The 20,112-nt window shown below is 39.9% G+C and overlaps 1 protein-coding gene across 2 annotated transcripts; it reads right to left on the bottom strand.

Moving 5' to 3' along the window:
- Positions 1-434: 434 nt before the first annotated feature.
- On the bottom strand, positions 435-18,908 carry pcca (propionyl-CoA carboxylase subunit alpha). 2 transcript variants are annotated; one of them, XM_051423362.1, is made up of 23 exons: positions 18,774-18,908; positions 16,902-16,979; positions 16,624-16,671; positions 16,305-16,373; positions 15,136-15,249; positions 14,847-14,900; positions 13,578-13,709; positions 12,559-12,595; positions 10,197-10,275; positions 9,246-9,348; positions 8,483-8,577; positions 8,059-8,209; positions 7,422-7,565; positions 7,104-7,178; positions 6,051-6,119; positions 5,850-5,925; positions 5,538-5,751; positions 4,522-4,624; positions 4,132-4,230; positions 3,932-3,985; positions 2,798-2,938; positions 2,315-2,392; positions 435-1,166 (listed from the first exon to the last, which is right to left on the bottom strand). In XM_051423362.1, the coding sequence occupies exons 1-23, from the start codon at positions 18,825-18,827 to the stop codon at positions 1,098-1,100; spliced, it is 2,136 nt and encodes a 711-aa protein (XP_051279322.1). In that variant the 5' UTR covers positions 18,828-18,908; the 3' UTR covers positions 435-1,097. The 2 variants fall into 2 exon arrangements, with proteins under 2 accessions (XP_051279322.1, XP_051279331.1); XM_051423371.1 differs by lacking the exon at positions 18,774-18,908 and adding an exon at positions 18,393-18,590.
- Between the last annotated feature and the right edge of the window lie 1,204 nt (positions 18,909-20,112).

Here is a 20,112-nt window from a genome sequence, read left to right as displayed (position 1 = left end):
TAAGAGTTATTAAATATTTTTTGTAGTATCTCTTTTCAATGTTGAACTTTGTAGACGGTCCCTCCGCACCGGTCTCACAAGGTGAAGCCAACATGGCGACCAAATTTATTCAACCAGCTCAGAGGACGGGTCGTTTTGATGGAAACTGGGTTGTAGCTCGTTGTCTACCTTACTATGGTTCCAACTTTACTGCAGTTCAGTACAACCATGATTTTTATATACGAAAACCCCAAACAGCCTAACCAAACTGTTGTTTATTGACTCATTTATTCAGGTCTTTCCCTTTAGTTTGTCCTCAATCTGTAAGTGAGTCTTGTCTGTCCACAGCCTAAAGAGTAATTAAAACAGACATTCATTCACATCAGCATACTGCGGCATCTCTTTTCTTATCTTAACTGTTTCTGATGTATCCAAACAGCAGTTCAGTCACTTACTGTGTGTAGAAAAGAATGAGCACTTTATTGGTAGTATGTAGAGTGTCAGTTCTAACAAAATTAAAACAGTACAGCAGATATTTTTCCTACTTACCTTGAGTGGTATTGAGCTATGCACATTGTTTTGGTTCTCAGATAAGGCTTTGAGATATCTGACTAACTACATTTGAAAAACTCAACAGCAGCTTATATCAAAGGCCCACATCTTCCATTGTATTGTAGTGGTGGAAGACATTTCCTATGTAGATATCTCAAAACCTTGGCACATGAACCACAATTATCTGCAAGGCCCGACACCACAGGGACAAAATTAGAAAATCATTATTTCGTGGGTGAAATTACTTGATAAGAAAAATGAACTAGAAAACACATAAAACAGAGAAGAATAACGGAAGGGTTTTTTCACGACAGTCCGAGACAGACAACAAAGGAGTCTGACATGTGGAGAAGACACTGTAACACAGCTGATACAGCTCAGCTCTGAGTCACCATCAGGGGAACTAAACTCTGCAAGGGGGGCCCACTGTGGAGACTGACCACTGGCAACATAAATCACACATCTGTTATTGTCCAGTCTGATTGCCAGTGTGGATCTTCCTCTCAGAGAGGGGTAAGGCTCATCCCGGTGCTGATGTCACACATCAAAAGGTCAAAGGTTCTGTTTTATTCCAGCTCTACCAGCAGGTCTCCCTCTCCCACCGTCTCCCCAGGTTTACAGTGGACATTCTTTACCTGGAGGACACACACACACAGACACACACACACAGGTTATAAATACAACATTTAGAACATCAAAATAACTATTTGCTATGTAATATTTATCATTACATCACACTCCCTTTACCTGTGGCTGATCCCTGAGCAATGTTTACTACTCTGGTCCAACCATGAGCAATATTACAGCAGTTTTTGGTTGAACAGGGGCGGCTGTGGCTCAGAGGGAGAGCGGGTCGTCCACGAAAGGTTGGCAGTTAGATCCCCGGCTTCTCTCACTGCATGTCCTTGAGCAAGACACTGAACCCCAAATTGCTCCCGATGGTCTGTGTATAACTGTGTGTGAATGCTTAGTTTCCGTTCTGGTGAGCAGTTGGCACCTTGCATGGCAGCCACTGCCATCAGTGTATGAATGTGTGTGAATGGGGTGAGTGTGGTACGTAGTGTACAGCGCATTGAGGGGTCGACTAGAAAGGCGCTATATAAGTACAGTCCATTTACCATTTTAAACAAAAGGTCTATCTCAGCAGGGATTCTTTCCATAATGTTGTCAGACAACTTTTAGTGGACGTACTTTGATGGGCGCATTAGCTAACATTACACTGTAGTCATAGCAACCTGTTCCGCAGCTATTTTCTCTTCTAACTTGATTGTTGGAACAGTGGACTTTTCAGAGGTTTTGATGAGTTTTATTTTGTGTCTGTTGAGTTTGAATAGTGTGTGTATTTTATGATCTGGGAGGTAAAATTTGTGTTTTTGTCAATGGAGTCTGGTGGGCCGTAGCACTCGCTCACTTTTTTTTCGGTCTGAGATTCTGGTGCTATAGTGCAACATCTAGTCTGAAAGTCGTATACAGCAACTTTAAAGGCCAATAAAGTATATCCCATTTACACTTGATAAAGGCCACAAACTGAAAGACTATGCTCCATTACTTGTTTCAGTTAAATAAATGTGTCTAATATACATGATTAATTATTAATTTACTCCCAGTAACTGCACCAATCAGTATTCTGTGGACTGGGTGCTGCTGCTTTATATTCATTAGTGTTGATGCACTGATCTCAGCTGCTGATTAAGTGACACACACATTACAATGTACGAACTAGATCCCGTTAGCTACTGACGATAATAACCACAGCCCCACTGTCAGTACTTCATATGCTTACCTTTGCTTGCCTCACAGCCGTCAAACTGTTCTGCATTTTCATGGCTTCGATCACACAGATCTCCTGACCCTCTGCAACCTATAACCGCACACACACACACACACACACACACACACGCACACACACACACACACTATATAAGAACAATGGTGTAGTCTCTCAAGGACAAACCTTTGACACAAAGTTGGAAGCACACTGTTGTCTAAAATAAATAACGCTGTTGGCTGTAGCATTCCTTTCACTGGAACCAGGGTTTTCTGTATTGTCTGTCACTGGGCATGTCAAGTTAAGTGGATAGAAATCCTACACAGTTCTGGATTCTACCACTTTTTACTATGACAATGTACTTCCCTTAGTGTTAAATGTAATGAATAATTCTCTTGTAATCAACCTCCTACTTACACACCACATGCAGTGAGTAAGAACTGCCTCAGGTCTTCTCTGTAGGTGTGTTGTAAACCTCTACATATTGGGATGTGTTACCGTATCTCCAGGCTTGACGGACACAGCCACCACTGTGCCTGGCATCGGCGAACGCAGGATGCTGCTGGTGTCCTCCGGTACCTTCTCTGGCATGTAGGAGTTCAACTCTGCAGCCAACTTGGACAGAACGCGAAGCTTAAACTAAAAAAAAATAAACAAAACAATGAGAAACAGAAGGAGGAGGTGTCTTGTAGTGCAGTGTGATTGAGAGGAAATGGCTCCTGATAAAATAAAGAGTGTAATCACTGGGTAAAAGGGGGAAGTCCACACATCAGAGTCTTTTACAGGTCTTGGGGAGTACAAGGTACAAGATACACGGTAGAATTTATTGTCATTCTCTCTATATACACAATATTCAGTAAACACGGACAAAATAGCGTTTTTTCAGTGCTACCGTTTACACAATAAGAACCATAAAAAAATCCATAAAAAATATATCAAACAAGTAAAAAGACAGTAAAAAGCAAGTAGCTTTAAAGGGGAAGTTTAGATTTTTTGAGCTGGGGTTATATGAGGAATTTACCCATAGTTAGAGTAAAATAAGAAATAAGATTTGCAATATAATAAAAAGAGAGGTATTTTGTATGATTGATAAGTGAATTACAGTGATAAATGAGTTACCACTGAAACATTTTGGTTATAATCACTGGACACACTACCAAGGTCCGGACCTCGGTGACCTCATAGCTGGCTACAGCCATGGTGCTGCTGTGGATGGGATCAGCATGAAAAAGGCTCACGTAAAATATAAAAATAAAATATTAAAACAGGTCAGATTGGAACCCATGGCTGCTGCAGCAAGGACTCAGCCTTGGTACATTGAGTGCCAGCTCTACCAGATGAGCTACCAGGGTACCCACAAATTGTTTTTTTAAATTTTGGATTCTATATTGAATATGAAAAGAATGAATGATACACGGTGATACGCAGTTATGATAGCTGTCGGTAATGTATACTCTTCATACTATAGATCCCTGTTGGACTCTTGTGATCCAGTGACCTACTTTGATGCTGCTGGCCGAGGTAAGAATGACCACAATGTTTCACACTACACTCTGCACTATAGCCCACTTAGATAGTGTGAGGACCAGTGTGATTATGTCAGTACAGGGCCGAGCAGACATGCAACCTTACCGATGTTCCCAGGTACTGCAGGACAATCCTTCCCGAAGCATCTCTGGACAGGCACTGAAAATAAAATGATAAGATTAGATGCCTTTTACAAAAGGTCATCTGCCATACATCTGTAGTCTAAATAACTGACCTTTTTTTCTTTTAATATTATGAGGTAAAAATAAAAACATAATTGAACTACTTAAACCTGTGTGTGTTACCTGTAGCATCCTGTCTGTGCCGTTAATGGTGAGGGGCAGCAGTGGGGAGGCCAGGTTCCACTGTCCACTGACTTCCACCTTTCCTCCATCCACCTCCACCTACAGACACAAACATACATTATTCTGTCCTGATGCCTGCAATGGCTCAGAGACATCCTCTTTGGAGTCCCTGCTGTCTGATCTTCATTATATCTTCTGGAGCGTGAGCTTTGGGTTTGACACAGTTGATGACAGGATAATGTTTTTAATCAACTGTCTACATGGATTACAGCTTTAATAACTCCTTTCTTATCTTTCTACTAGAGCATGGCCTAATGCTTGATACACTCGATATCAATACAGGGAAACTGCTATATTGAATGCGTTCATGGATGCACATTATATACTCACAGTATAAACATTTCCTGATTTGGTAACCTCCATAGAATGGTGTCCCTCCCCCAGCTCCACACACAGCTCCCAGTGGTTACATTCAATGGGGCTGGAGGGCACCCTGCAACACACACGCAGCTTATTTTATAGTATTAGGGGGCCAAAGCATCAGAGCTTCTTCTTCTGAAGAATTCTCCAATTAAAAGTACATAAATAAGATCAGAAAGTTAAAATATGGTCAATATGCTACTTTCATTTCATGGGCATTTATTTACTGTGTATACAGAGCATTTTGTCATCTTTGACAAAAATCACTTTTGTGATGAATGAATGAATGAATCCATCTCTCACTGTCATGAGACAAACCTGATTTGGGTCACTTGCGCCTGCAGTGCCAACGTAGCCTAAGTGGATTCAATACTGAATTCAGATTGGATAAAAATACTGTCCACTTGCAGTGCCTCACAAGAATAAGCAGCCTCTACAAAGTTTAAAAAAGGCTGCATTTGTGAACCATGATGTATTTGTGTCGTTTGTTAGATCCCAAGTTCCTCCTACATTACACCTATTTTTAGTAATCTCCCATTGTATGTTTAATGTTTAAAAATAGATCCATTATTGTTATTTTTCTATAAAGTGTGGGTCTTGGCTAGTACGCCAGTCTATACACTGATCCAATATCATATAATTTACCAGCTCCAAAACAGGGACCCTGCTATTTCCCAGCAGCATCCTGTTTTTTCCCAGGATAGGAAAGTCATGAGCCACCCTACTCTGATTGGCTTACCCTGATATTCAGAGTCATTTTATGGTATTAGGGGGGATGATTTGCAATGTCAGCATTTTGACTGACTGTCAAACTAGATAATAAAAGAAAGTTCTATGGCATTTATTGTCTGTATCTATTTGTTTATTTTTTGCAAAGGGTTTAACCTGAGCCAGGTCACATAATTATAGCAATCATACAGGGTAATAATAATATTTTTTCTAAAGCACTTGAACATTGTCTATGTGCTTGCTGGCACCCTGCTCACCTCAGGCTTCCTAGGACCTTCTGTGAACGCAGCTGAGTGGTGATGTAGAGCGCCGCTGCCGAGGCCAACAGCTCCCTGCGTTTGTCTGCCTCCAGCTGGTGACCCTTGAAGCCATCGGGGTAAACCTCCGGCAGGAAGTTGGTGCTGATGTCGCCAGAGATAAAGCGAGGGTGGGTGATGATTTCTCGCAGTAGGGGAATGTTGTGGGTCACACCTGGAGAGAAGATTAGCAAACTTCATTACAGAGAGGAAAAAGAAAAAAGAAAACGCCATTTAAAAAGTGTGTCTCAGCTGACATGTCTCTCAGTGTACCTCTGATGACGTAGTTATCCAGAGCGTCCTCCATCCTGGCGAGGGCTTCAGCTCTTGTAGCTCCATAGGTAACCAACTACAAAGAGATAGCAGAGGAAACCACAAACCCTTATGGAATGGGGGCATTTTATAAGCAAGAAAATCAAATAAAATAAGAAACACACCTTTTACAAAACCCAATTCTTTATTTAATACACTGACCTTTGAGATCATGGGATCATAGTAGATGCTGATGTCACTTCCCTCCTGGATGCCGCTGTCTACACGGACCTGACAATGCAAAGAGCAAAGGAGAAAATGTTCATATTGGCAGGACAACTGCCAATTACTCACACCATTTACACCTGGTACTAAAATGCAATCTGTATCTGGACGCATTATCCAGACAAGGAAAAACGCATGTTGTCATGATCAGATCTTCCTGACCTTACCTGGAGGTAGTCCGGCCCACATTGTGTTCAGATCTTGGTAGATTTAAATGCAATCCATAACGACAATTAGCCAAAAATGTTTGTACATTGTGTATCTTTTTTAAAATATTTGAGGGAAAAAAAAAAAAAAAGCGGAAAAAGAATATTCTGTTCCGAGTAAAAAATTTTAAAAGAAATAATGATTTAAATGCAATCCATAACTCTTTGTTAGCACAATGTAGCTAACACACCAAGACAAACAGACACAATATTCTTACAATAATACAGGAATATCTATCAGAACTTGTAAGGGGGGGAGGAAATTTGTTGTAGACAGTATTTCACAAAGTTTATCAAGTTTCCCAGCAATCAACAACTCACAAAATTCAGATTTTTCTAAGGGAGTCTGGGACTGATTTGCTGCCACTCAAATGACTTTTCTGCTCTGGAGGACAGAGACGCGATCTCAGTGAGGAAAACCAGAACTCATTCAAAATACCAAGTTAATGCAAAATTTTATCCTGGATAACATGTCCGGATACAGATCACATTTTAATACCAGCTGCAAATGAGGTGTCAACAAGACTGAGTGGAATGTGTGCAAGGAACTGTGAAAAAAAGATGAAACTACAAACTATAGTATGTGAGTGAGGACTGAATGCTCTCCTGTGATGCAACTCTAATTTGTTATGTAGATCGATGATGGTGGTTGTGCGTCACACACACACACACACACACACACACACACACACACACACACACACACACACACACACACACACACACACACACACACACACACACACACACACACACACACACACACACCCTCTCTCTCTCTTACTTTGCTGAGGTTGATTGGCTCTTGGTATTGAGAGAGCCGTCCGATGGAGGGAAGACCAAAAGACTTGTAAGGATCCTAACAGAACAAACGACAGAGGAAACAGTACAATAAGCAGAATGTGACATCAACAAAAGGTTTAAATGTTTCAAATTGAGGACTTTTATCTTACTGATACTAAAAGGTGACGTGAAAACACTGCAGACCACTGATTGGTCGCACAACATGGGACATCCTCATCAATAGTGAGCACAATTTTTTTACTCCACGTCATGGTCAACTGATGAAGTGCAGACGTATCAACAATATCGACAGACAGACCTCAGCATAGACACGACTCTCAATGGCCCAGCCGTTTATTGGGATGTCTTCTTGTTTGTGCTTCAGTTGGTAACCTTTGGCAACCCTGATCATCTGCTCCACCAGGTCCAGGCCAGTAATACACTCTGTGATTGGATGTTCCACCTGGGGTCAAAGGTTAAACAGAGGAGAAACAGGTTTTTGCAAGCAAACTAGTAGTGCGCTAGAGTGTGAAACTCAAGGAACCCTTACTGGCCTTTTATAGGTATTTCTGCCTCATATTAAGGTCTTCATCAGCAGATTAAGTTTGATTGGTTAAAGGTGGATTTCTTAAACGCCATACACCGATGGAGACCATGAAATGTGGTTGAAAGCACACCTCATCTCCTGTCATCTCTCTACTGCAGGGCTGCCCAAAGTGGGCTCTGGACTTGGCCCACCAATTTGCACTGGCAGATGTTTCTAGTATAAAAAATATAAAACTCTGATAATAGAAATCAGTGTTTATGGTGTTTAAGTATGTAGGAACTCTGCACCTGAGTGTTTCCAAGTGAAAATAAAGCTAAAGGAATAAGCACTTACTCAAAGAAAAAAATAGTGTGAACCCAACTGTCAGAACTGTGTCTACACCCAGACATGTACATTACCCTACACTGACCTGCAGTCGTGTGTTCATCTCCAAGAAGTAAAAGTTCCTATTAGAATCCACCAGGAACTCCACGGTGCCAGCAGAGGAGTACTGCACAGCCTTGGCCAGCTGCACTGCCTGCTCACCCATCGCCCGCCGTGTCGTCGGGTCCAGGAAGGTACTGGAGAGGACACGACACTAGACACTTGGACTCACCTCAGTGGTGCAAACTGATACAAATTTTAGATACGTACCAAAAAGTCACAAATGTAAGGATTCAGAGCCCCCCCATCTCTTTAGTACTGATTTAGCATTTTACATAATATAATAATAACCAGTCATAAGGACACCATAATATACCACTAAACTATATCTTTACATAACATATAGTTCTTTGCTGCTATATTAATTTCCTAAATGTCAGATTGCCAAGAGCAAACAGTCTCTTACTGACCTGGGAGCTTCTTCCACAACCTTCTGGTTCCTCCTCTGGATGGAGCACTCCCTCTCATTCAGCCACAGAGCGTTACCATGTTTATCAGCCAGCACCTACAAGAAGCACACAGTATTCTTTAGTTCTCTCTGGTCGATGAGAGGCAATGGGAATTTACTTGATTTCATTTGACTTACTTGATTGTTTTACTTTATATTTAGAACAACAGATTCTTGAAACAACTAATGTTAATGAAGTAGATTAATTCAAACTGTAGGTCCTGATACTTTGCAACATATAGCCACCAATTTTTACCGGAATTTACCGGTTGAAAATAAAATACTACTAGTCTAAGAAACTTGGGATGCACCCTATGAGTGTGTGGAGCTGAGTCCTGCTCTCTGTCCCGCAGGAGAGGAGAGAGAAACGCGACCATCAATGACAAAATAAAAAATAAAAATGTTCCTTCTCTAATTTTTTTTCTGACACCTGGCCATAATACTCTGTCGTAGTATTTAGACCTTAAACTCTAAGACGATCAAGAGACATAGGAGGCACCCGAGCCAAACTTCAATGTCATAGCAAAGGGTCTGAATACTTATAATATCTCAGTTCTTTATTTTTAATACATCTGCAAACATTTCTAAAATCCTGTTTTCTCTTTGTCATTATGGGGTATTGAGTGTAGACTGATGAAAATTAACAATTTGAAAAAAGTGAGTGGGTATTTATACATATATACACACACTTACATATATACAGCATCTATATATATTTATAATACCTGTATCTCTATGTGTCTGGGGTTGTCTATGTACTTCTCAATGAGCAGCCTGTCGTCACCAAAGCTGGATGCTGCCTCCTGGGACGAGAAGCGGAAACCTTCCCTGTAACAGTAGAATCACACAAAAGTTACAGTGTATATTTATATATATACACACACTACACTATACTATACTATACTATACTATACTATATATAAACATAACCACTGTAACTTTTGTGTGTCTCTTCCAGTGGCTCATATTAAGAGTAAAAAGTAAAAGTAGAAACAGGACCTTTAATAATAACAGAAGTAAGAAAGAAAATGATCTGAAGTCTTAGATTTAGGAGCAGACGGTGAAGCAGCAGTTCAGACTGTTGAAGGAGATGATTTTCTAGATTAAGTAAGTTTTAAGGAGACTAAACTGGAGTTGTTGGATGAGCAGCAGTGATATCATTTGAAGGATTTAGACAGTTTAAGTCCAAAAATAACCTGCAGGAGTAGAGATTGTATGTGGTTGTAGTCATTTGCAACAGAAGGTTTTGCAGGAGTATCTGAGGTCCAGCAGCCCGCTGCACCAGCTGTGTGTAAGTTCAAACTTAGCCCAGTTTTAACGGAAATTATTAAGTGGGGTTTATGTGTTACTAAAATAAAAATGGCTGCTCCACAGAAATAAGTTACAACAGTACTCTGAGTAAAAACTAAATAGTTACACATCCCCAAGGGTGGTGTACATCATAAAATGTCACAGACTCATACTCATTAGTGGTAAAACAACAGTTTTTCTGTCATACAGCATATTTTGTTCATTAAGTGCAGCCATTTTGCAACACAGTAATCCGATAGAGACATAATTTATTGATACGATAGTTCAATACCAATCGAGCTTTCGAACATTGTTTTCATAAAGGTGTTGAAAAAAAAGGGGAGGAGAGTGTAGCTTGAGGGTGTGGTAGAAACAGGAATACAAACCTTGTCTCCTCATCATTCCAAGATATTCTCATTCCTTTTCCTCCTCCTCCTGCGGATGCTTTGATCATCACTGGGTAGCCTAGCAACAACAAAGATAAAGTGTAAATGTGTAAAAGGGAACCTCTTCCTTGCTTCAAACACACAAATCTGACCACAAGTACGTGCAGTAATCAGATACATATACATCAGAGCACTTTAACCAGGGTTTCTGCAGGTTTAAAACTTATTTCACATCCATACTGGCAAAAGTACAAAGGATATGAAAGAAAATCAGTATTGTTCCATGTCATGTTTTTGTATTTGTTACAGCCTGTTTAACACTGAATGTCTTGATGAAAAATTCAACTTTATAACATCAACTTCAGTAATCCAATACATTTTTAAGCCCTGTCTTGTTGTCTTATTTATTGGATTTTAGACTTTTTAAGACCCCACTGACACCCTGTTTAAAAGTCAACTACTAAAATATACAGTAGTATATAAATATATTCAACACTGCAGTGCAGTATATGCAAGTGTCAGACAGCTGCACTACTTGCAGACAGAATCATGTAAAGTAAAGACATTTAGCAACATTTATGCCATGACAGATAGAAATCATTAAATCATTAATCTCCCAACTGTTTTTTTATGATTGGGATATGTGTTCTTCTTAACAAAAACTAAACAAAAACAAATAGGTTTGGTTTCTTTTATACATTCTTGTGGGTCTTCTGAAAACATGACAGTATGACAATATTATGAGATGCCTTTTAACTTGTTCGACGGTGATAATGATTTACTACAGTTGTTGACTTCTCTGTAAAAATAGGTCTTGTTTGACTGCACACATCATAAGGCTCAGTACAGATGTTAGAAAGCATGGAACAGATTTCAAGAAGTCAAGAATGTCTCAAAACAAGAAGCTCCTGCTCCTCTGCAAAGGAAAGCCCCTTTTCCTTAAAGTAACATTCAGTGGCAGCTAGTGGTGACATTGCAGATTGCAACCAACTGAATACAACTCAGCCTTCCAAGTGTGTAGGAGAAACTACAGTCGCTATGGGACATATATGGCCCTATCTACAGCCAGTATGTGGTTGTCCATTCTGGGCTTCGGTTTAACAGGACCCACTCCCTTTGTAGATAAAAACAGCTCATTCTGGGCGCCCGGTTAGCTCACTTGGTAGAGCTGGCGACCATGGACCGAGTCCTGCAGCGGCCCAGGGTTCAAATCTGACCTGTGGCCCTTTGCTGCGTGTCATCCCCTCTCTCTACCCCCCCTTTCCTGTCTATCTCCAGCTGTCACTATCAAATAAAGGCAATAAAAGGGCAAAAAAATAAATAAACAGCTCATTCTAAGGTAACAAAAATATAATGATTCTTATTTTCAGGTGATTATACATTAATGAAAACATACCTATAAATATTATATTCCATTTATGACAATAGATCCCCCTAAATATTACACACTGGACCTTTGAATCTAGGGTTGGAAATGTATTTCAGAAGCATTTGTTTGTTATATTTGTTGAACTTCTTTCTACATCCCCACAGCGATCAATAAATCAAATGCTTTGGAAAAAAGAAGAAGAAAATCTGGAATTTGCAGCTGTTGCAGGCCTGTAATAACCCCAGCCAATCATTTCATGGCTATCCTTTAAAGCTTGGCTCAAGTTTGTTCATGATCACATAGACAAAAACCTTCTGGTGGCGAGTATTGTGGTCAGATGAAACAAAGATAGAGATATTTATATTGGACCAACTGTCACGCATGGTGGTGGTAGGGCTGTTTGGCTGCCAGTGGAGCTAGTGCATAGCATGAAGTGGACGGAGTAATTACTCCAGCTACATGCAATCTGGGATTCAACCGTGTGCTCCAACAGGACCATGAGCCTAAACAAACATCAAAAGTGGTTTTGGGAGGTCTAATTCGAGCTACAGTTAAGCTTTTGGAAAGGTTTTGACGTTAACCTCCATTGAAAATATGTGGACTGCCCTCAAAAGACAAGTCCATGAAAGACAACCAACAAATTTGGTTGGACTCACTAATTCTGCCAAGAAGAGTGGTCAAAGATCCAACAAGAATTCTGCCAGGCAAGGCTACCAAAAGTGGTTGATTGTGGTGAAAAGAGCATACAACCAAATTCTAACTGTACTGGATGTACATTTTGACTCATTAGATTTTGTTATATTTTCAGAAAACCTTCTTCTTGTGAGTACATTTCCCAAATATTCTGCCACAGAAAAACAACAGCTGTGGAAATCATTAAAATCCCCAAACTGCCTTGACATAAATGTCCCTCACAGGGGCCTGTAAACGTTAACTGCAACTCTATGTCGAGTAAAGAGACAATAAATTATGTGTTAATAAATTATGACTTACCAATGTCCTGTGCGATCTTCACAGCTTCCTCAGCAGTCTGACACAGAAGAGGGGTTTATGGTTACTGATCATTAACCAAAGCATTACTGACAACTGGGCAGATATTGTCCGTGCTTTGAACTGGCTTGTCACCAAGGCTGCAACTAATGATCAGTTTCATTATTGGTTAATCTGTTGATAATTTTATTGATGAACTGATTAATTGTTTGTCCGATAAACTGTCACAAAATGAAAAATGTTGATCAGTGTTTCCCAAAGCGACGTCTTCCAATGTCTTGTTTTGTCCACAACCCAAAGATATTCAGTTTACTGTCATAGAGGACTAAAGAAAGCAGAAAATATTTCACATTTGAGAAGCTGAAATCAGAGAATCTGGATGTGCATTTGCCGAACCAAATTACTCCTCAACCTTACAGTCTTCTCTCTTTTAAAACCGTATCATACCGTTTAAAAACACCTGTGGTAACGCATAACTCTCACCTTTGTGTGTTTGTTTTTGAGTGTGGAATGGGCTCATTCTTGCCATGACCAATGGGGGAAAACACCCACTACAACTGCTGCTCCCACCAACCAAAGATTCGGTGGGTGTTTTCCCCCCTTCCAGCCCTCGGGGGACAGTAATGAGCCCAATTAATGGTTTGCCACCAGAATAAGGCAAAGGAGAAGCTGCACTCGAAAGACAAACAACCAAAGGTAAGATTTTGCTTTATTAGACATGGAATTGGTCAATTAAGCAAATGAATTAGTGCAATAACATTTTTAGGATGATGGACTAAGTGATTCTTCTCAGATGGATCTCAGTGGTGAAAAGAATTTTTCACGTACTACTTAACTGTGAAACTACAACAAATGTGTTGTTTCTGGTAAAATGAACTGAAAATTATTGTATACGTAACAGGACTCAATTAAGCACACTTTCTTATTGCCTATTATAGCCACCATAATTTAAAAATACATTAAAGAATTATGTGAATAGGGAATAGTGGCCCATAAAAAGAGTTTTGTATGTGAGCCCGTACCTTGACGACTCCATCAAATCCGGGGATAGTGTTGACCTGGGCAGCCTTGGCAATCAGCTTGCTCTCAATTTTATCCCCCATAGCCTGGATAGCGTGGGTGTCTGGGCCAATGAATGTCACATCCTCTGCCGCCTAGCAACAAAACAACAATACCATGAAATTTACCATATCAGACTTATCATAATACCATAGAGAGAACAAAGACCTGAAATCCCACACCCGTGCTGGGCTAGCTTCACTAGCCTCACCACACACACAGTGTTGGCATTTAGTACTTCTATGATCCACCTTTCATAACATAATACTTTACTGTTTATTGTCCATGTTTTAGTTAACTACTACTGTAAACAGCAGTAAAGTTTGAGCCTGGTCATTTAAAGTGATAGTAAAACAATAGTCACTCATTCCCAGGGTGTCATATACAGATACTTTGGGACTCTGGGAATGAGATTCAACACTAAACTACCTTCACGCTTTCAACTCAAAGCGTCTTTATATCTTTCTCAGCTGTGATTGGCTGTTTTTGTCCAGGCCCGGTGGATTCTTGGAAATGCCATAACCTACTGCAGCTTTAAGTACATCTAGGGTCAGGAATGCTGAATTATTGCTTAAAACAAAGATCCAAAAAACATTTATTTTAACATTCAAGAACAATCTCAGTATGGTAAAAACCTGATGGGAGATGTATCTCATCATGGTGAGTTGGGACTGTGTTGTCACACACAGTGATCCCAAGGTCAAGAATAAACTTTAAATCTGCTTTTAAATCTTTGTGAAAATAAATACGTGCTAGTCAAATACCCATTTCTACACACAGTCAGCATGGCTGCTTCAGTAAGGAAATGCTTGTTAGCACTCAAAAAGCTGCTGCTTACACAATAGATGACAGAATCAGCTTGGATGTGTTTCACACCAGAAGTGGTTGGCTACGTCACAATTACATAATCTCACCCCATTTACTCTCCACAGTTACACACAGGCTCTAAATCCAGAGTCCAAGAAGAGCCCCAAATTCAAAAGGTCATAACTGTATTTCAGTATTTTCATTCTTTCATTAACTATTTGTTGATCATTCATTAACACACCTTCAGTGGATAAGTGTGAATACTCGTGTTAATGAGACTAAAATAAATCAACTTAATCAAATCAAATTCATTTTGAACTTAGTAGTACTATAGTAGTAGTGTGTGTGTGTGTGTGTGTGTGTGTGTGTGTGTGTGTGTGTGTCAAGAGAAAATGAGTGTGTACCTGATTCTATGCATTACTCACCAGTCGCTTTGCAAACTCTTTGTTCTCTGAGAGAAACCCATAACCAGGATGAACCTTCAGAGAAAGGAAACATTTCAAAGGCATTCAAACACAATGCTATGGCTTTGAGATTATTTAACCATGGATGGAGTCGGCACCAACAACATATCAGCAGACTGACGAATGACTATACAAATGAGATGCAGCCACATGATTCACTGTTTACAGGAGCTATGTGTTGTCTTGATGATGCATCAAGTAGACAGATGAACCACAGTGTCTATCATATAATGTAATTATTAATGCTTACAGCTTGTGCTCCAGTCGCTCTGATGGCATCCATGATGGCGTCCATGTTCAGGTAGCTCTTATTGGTGGGGGCGGGGCCAACACACACTGCCTCGTCCGCCATCTTTACATGAACCTAGACACACGCATACAAGGGGGAGTTAAATCCAGATGTCATCTCAACAGTAGAAAGTTAGTGCAATGCAAAGACACTGTGATATGACACATTTGGTTTCAACAGAGACAATGTTGCAGAGTAACACAGCAGTTCCATCTGCACAGTGCTGACGAGGGAGCGGGTACACCATTATCTGTATCTGTTTAACCCTAACTAAATGATGATGAAAGTAACATACAGTGCTGTGAAAAAGTATTTGCCCCCTTTCTGATTTCTTAATTGTTTTGCATATTTGTCACACTTAAATGTTTCAGATTATCAAACAATTTTAATATTAGAGAAAGATAACCCGAGTAAATACAAAATGCAGTTTTTAAATGATGATTTTTATTATGGGAAAAAAGCTATCCAAACCTACCTACCCAGTGTCAGTGAAGCCAGAAATTGATATGTATTTGTGAGAAGATGCTATATTGTATGAAAACTATTTACAGAATAGCCTCAGAATTGAGCTTCTGAGAATTAGTTACCAAACACGTTTTTTTATAGAAGCTATATTTATAAGTACGGCTATTGACACATTGACTCTGATGATACTCATACTTGTGTAAAAGGTACATTTCAGCAAAGTACTCGCTCAACAGAACAGCACTTGTTCACAAACGGTCATAGAATTTACTACTAGGCCTAGAATTGGCACATTTAACTACAGTTTTCATGGAGCTCATCCTACCAACAGTCAAGTTTCAAACAAAATATGCCTCCAGGTTTATATAGGCAAGTGAGGGAGTAAAATACAATTAAAACTTTCCAGGACAACATAAAATCTTTCCAGGAGTTTTGGTTAGGCCTTTGTCCATAGGGGCCACCGGAATCAACACATATTGAAAGTTATAGCTGCTTTAAACTACGACAGCGTTAATGAGATTTAGTGTTTTTGTAGTTTTCAGTTAAATAACATGCAGGCTAAAACTCAACTGCTACTTTTCCTGGGAAAAGGGGAGTATATGTTGACAGGAATTTTCTAGGAAATACAGGAATCTAAATCTGGATGAGCAGACAGGGTGACTCACAGCACTGGAGTCGACGTCACTGTGTACAGCTACAGTCTTGATGCCCATCTTCTTACAAGTCTTGATCACCTGATGGAAAAAACATACAACATTAATACTGATGTTTCTCCAGTCAAATACAACACTGTTATTGATTGGTATGGTATTGGTTTCCTGCGAGTTAATGTGGGAATGTCTAATAAACAAAATAGGGGAAAAGAAGTAAAATGATAACATAAGAACCTGCAGTGAGTGTCTTTAGGTGCTCAACAGTATTCTAACAACTGTTTCAGCTGCAGTTAATTTACAGTACATATATCTGTGTGTCAGCCAGACTTACTCTGCAAGCAATCTCTCCTCGGTTGGCGATGAGGATCTTATCAAAGGTCTGTGGAAGGAAACGGCAGACAGATCTGTTTATCATTGACACAGAAATTTGTCAATTCAGCAACACAAACACTTTCTTTACCCGTAACTCCTGAGCAAGGCAGTTCTTCTCATTACGGTCATATATAAATCAGATCTTGCCTCACAGTCTTCAGTGTCATATATAAATCAGATCTTGCCTCACAGTCTTCAGTGTCAACAGCTGATTGCAGATCAGTGCATGTGTGTTACCTTTTCACTGGTGTTGTAGACGGTGGAATATTGAGCATTTCTGTGCACTGCACAGCACATGGGCCTGAATGAGCCATACTGCAAAACACATAGAGATACACTACATTAGTTACTTCATTTTATTCTTTATTTTACACAATTAGGCTTGTTGTGAGGCAGTGCAGTAAGAAAACTTAAAAAAATACACATAGTAGGCCTGTATCTACAGTCTCTACAATTTCCCAATTGTGGGACAAATACAGGAATATCTTATCTTAAATAAAGGAATATCTTACAAGTACAGGTCCATTTACCATATCTCTGCATGTTGTCCATTTCCGTGAAGAAAGCTAAATTAAATTGTTATTTTTCAAACTTAAAACAACCAAAGAGCTAATAAAACAATGACCAAGCACCAGAGAGTACACAGGTGTTACCAATGATAATAATCAAGGCTATGTTCCATTTAGTGTAGCAGAGCCTTTCCAGTGAGCCAACATGCACAATAGCAGCACCCTGACTCTCTTTGATCTGAATGGAACAGAACCTTTTTGGCTACCACCCCACAGATATGAGACCTTTTAGAGGATCCAAGAACAAAATCATTGCAGCAGCAGTCTGCATCCCTCAAGCGTTGGATACACTGCTAGACTTTCAGTCCTGTAATCTGGAGTCATAAAGTTGTTGTGGTTTTCACACTGCTTGACTGATCAGCAACTGGGGTCACACACTACAAGATCTTTCACAACTCTCATCGTTTCATCCGGAGTCATTAATAGCACCATAAGAACAATCATGTCATGTTTAATTAGTAAAGTAGTTTAAACACATGCACAAAGGGCAACCATTTACAGCACATTACTGTTAGAAACTAAGGACCAGTTGATTATTAGCCAGATCAGTAATCAATACATACATTATTAAACCACTGATCAAACTAATAATTAACATCAGTCAACATGAGACAACATTATCATACTTTCTAGCTAGTGTTTGTGCAGTGGTGACAAAACATAAAAAATGATACGTTTTATCGGTTTGAATTCCACTAAAAGCTCCCTGCACCAAACTCCCTTTAAGAAATACACATTTTAACAATTCCTAACATGTCCGTAAAAACACGATACTGCAACTACAAAGAAGAATGTATTTGTCGACTGTCTTCTCGTCAATTAGGCATCAATATAATCCTTAAACATAAAGTGTGTTCTGTATAAACTTTACATTAAGTACACATACAGTTACAATAGCTTAAACAGGATTAAATAAATATGTGACTGATATATGATATGTGTAACTTGACACACAACAGTGGCCCTTTAGTTTCCAAAGTCCCTCAGCTGGAAAATGCTGTTCCAGAGTCAACGAAAGATGGAGCCACAGTCAGAGAGAAATACGGTCCAGGTTGTTTGGTAGATAATATCGACGCCTTATACGTTAGACATTTTGTATTGACCTTCCGGCCGCTGAAATACATTTATTAAAAACAGAATATAGCTTTTATTCACCCACCTGGAGTACAGCCTGTCTGAGACAATGTCGAAGTTACACTTGACTGAAGTTAAACTTTGTTGGACAAAAGAAACTCCAGACACCATCATTTACCTCAGCTTCTGGCAGGGAGGCTTTTCCACAGTTTAAACAATGAGACCGGTTACTAGCTCTTATCAACTAACTGTGTGTGTGTGTGTGTGTGTGTGTGTGTGTGTGTGTGTGTGTGTGTGTGTGTGTGTGTGTGTGTATCTTTGTGCCTGCTCCGTCAAGAGCGTTCAGGGTCCTGCTGTCATTAGCAGGCTACGGGGCTATGCTAACAGCTGTCACGCCATCAGCATGCTGTCGGTAACGTTAAACACACGGCTGTCAGACTGTCCCGCAGAGCCACTGATAGCTCACCTTTACAGCAAACAGCAGCCTGTTCAGTGATGGAGAGAGCCTGTGTGCCGCCATGTTGCTGAACTGTGACCGTCAACCGAGCACGCTGTTGACGTGATGACGTTTTAGCTTTGGAGAGAGCGGAGTGGCTGAGAGAGAGGCGTAACTCCAGTCACATTTTTTTTCCTCTCAACTTTATTGAAAAGCTTCATACATCAGGCCTGGGAGGATTATAAAAACCGTTTCTATCTATCTATCTATCTATCTATCTATCTATCTATCTATCTATCTTACAAATGCATTAGAAGAAGACGTGCCAGTCAGAATCTAAACGGGTTTATTTTGTCTTTGGGGGCATTGTCTGTCAAGAAACAAGCTTCCTAGTACTCTCCTTTGAGCTGCTCTGGGGTCAGATTTGTGTCAAATGTCACACTTCACTCATAAATTAAACCTGGTTCTCATCAAGCCCGATGAGCCTTGTTTATATACCTTTTTTTCACAGCAGCTATTTTGACATGAAATAGTAGGGTAACGCCTGTGTTTAACTTACTATTTCATCACCAATGTCAAACAGAGTCAGGGTGCTGCTATTGTGCATGGTAAGACTCACACTTACACCATGTCACACTAAATGGAACAAGATCTTAATTAGAATCATTGTAACACATGTGTGCTGTGAAAAAGGTCTATTATTAGGAAAGACGGACAGAGGCTGTAGGAACATCCTAACACCTATTTCCACAGAGCAATTTTAAAAAAATCATTACTGAATACTGAAAGTAAAATTGACAAAAAACGTAGATAGATAAAAACTTTGTCGTTATTTAATATGAATAGCACGAAAAAAAGACGAAATGATGTTCTTTACATTGCTTATTCACTTAATTACTAAGTTATTAATAATTACTAATCATTAGTATCATTGTGACTAAGTGTTGCTATATCAGCGGGTCAGGCTGGGAAAGATCTCACTGGAGTTAACAGAATGCAGTGGACTAAAGTGGACCAGTGCACAGAAGTGCTGCATTTATGATTAAACAGTTCCAAACCCTTTTCTAGCATGTAGGGCAGCCTACATGGCACTGCATCACATTTTCTCCACTTGAAGGGCACCCTAGAGAGCACTTTATCACACACTGTAGAGGACGCCATATCATGTTTTATCTACCACATGGGCGTCCAGGAGGGCACTTCTACTGCGTTTTCTGACGCCTGATTCTGTATAAATCTCAATCATCCGTTTGCATATCAATATTGAAGCCAGCTCCGCCACTTATTATACCTGTCAATGAGGAGAACAGTAAAAATGCAGTGCCATTTCACAGGTTGCACCAGCAAGGTCCTCAAACACCATCACACA

This window comes from Dicentrarchus labrax, unplaced genomic scaffold (assembly GCF_905237075.1).
Source record: "Dicentrarchus labrax unplaced genomic scaffold, dlabrax2021, whole genome shotgun sequence".
NCBI lineage: Eukaryota > Metazoa > Chordata > Actinopteri > Moronidae > Dicentrarchus > Dicentrarchus labrax.
The sequence above is the reverse complement of the archived record's forward strand: the minus strand, read 5'-3'. Positions and strand labels throughout refer to the sequence as shown.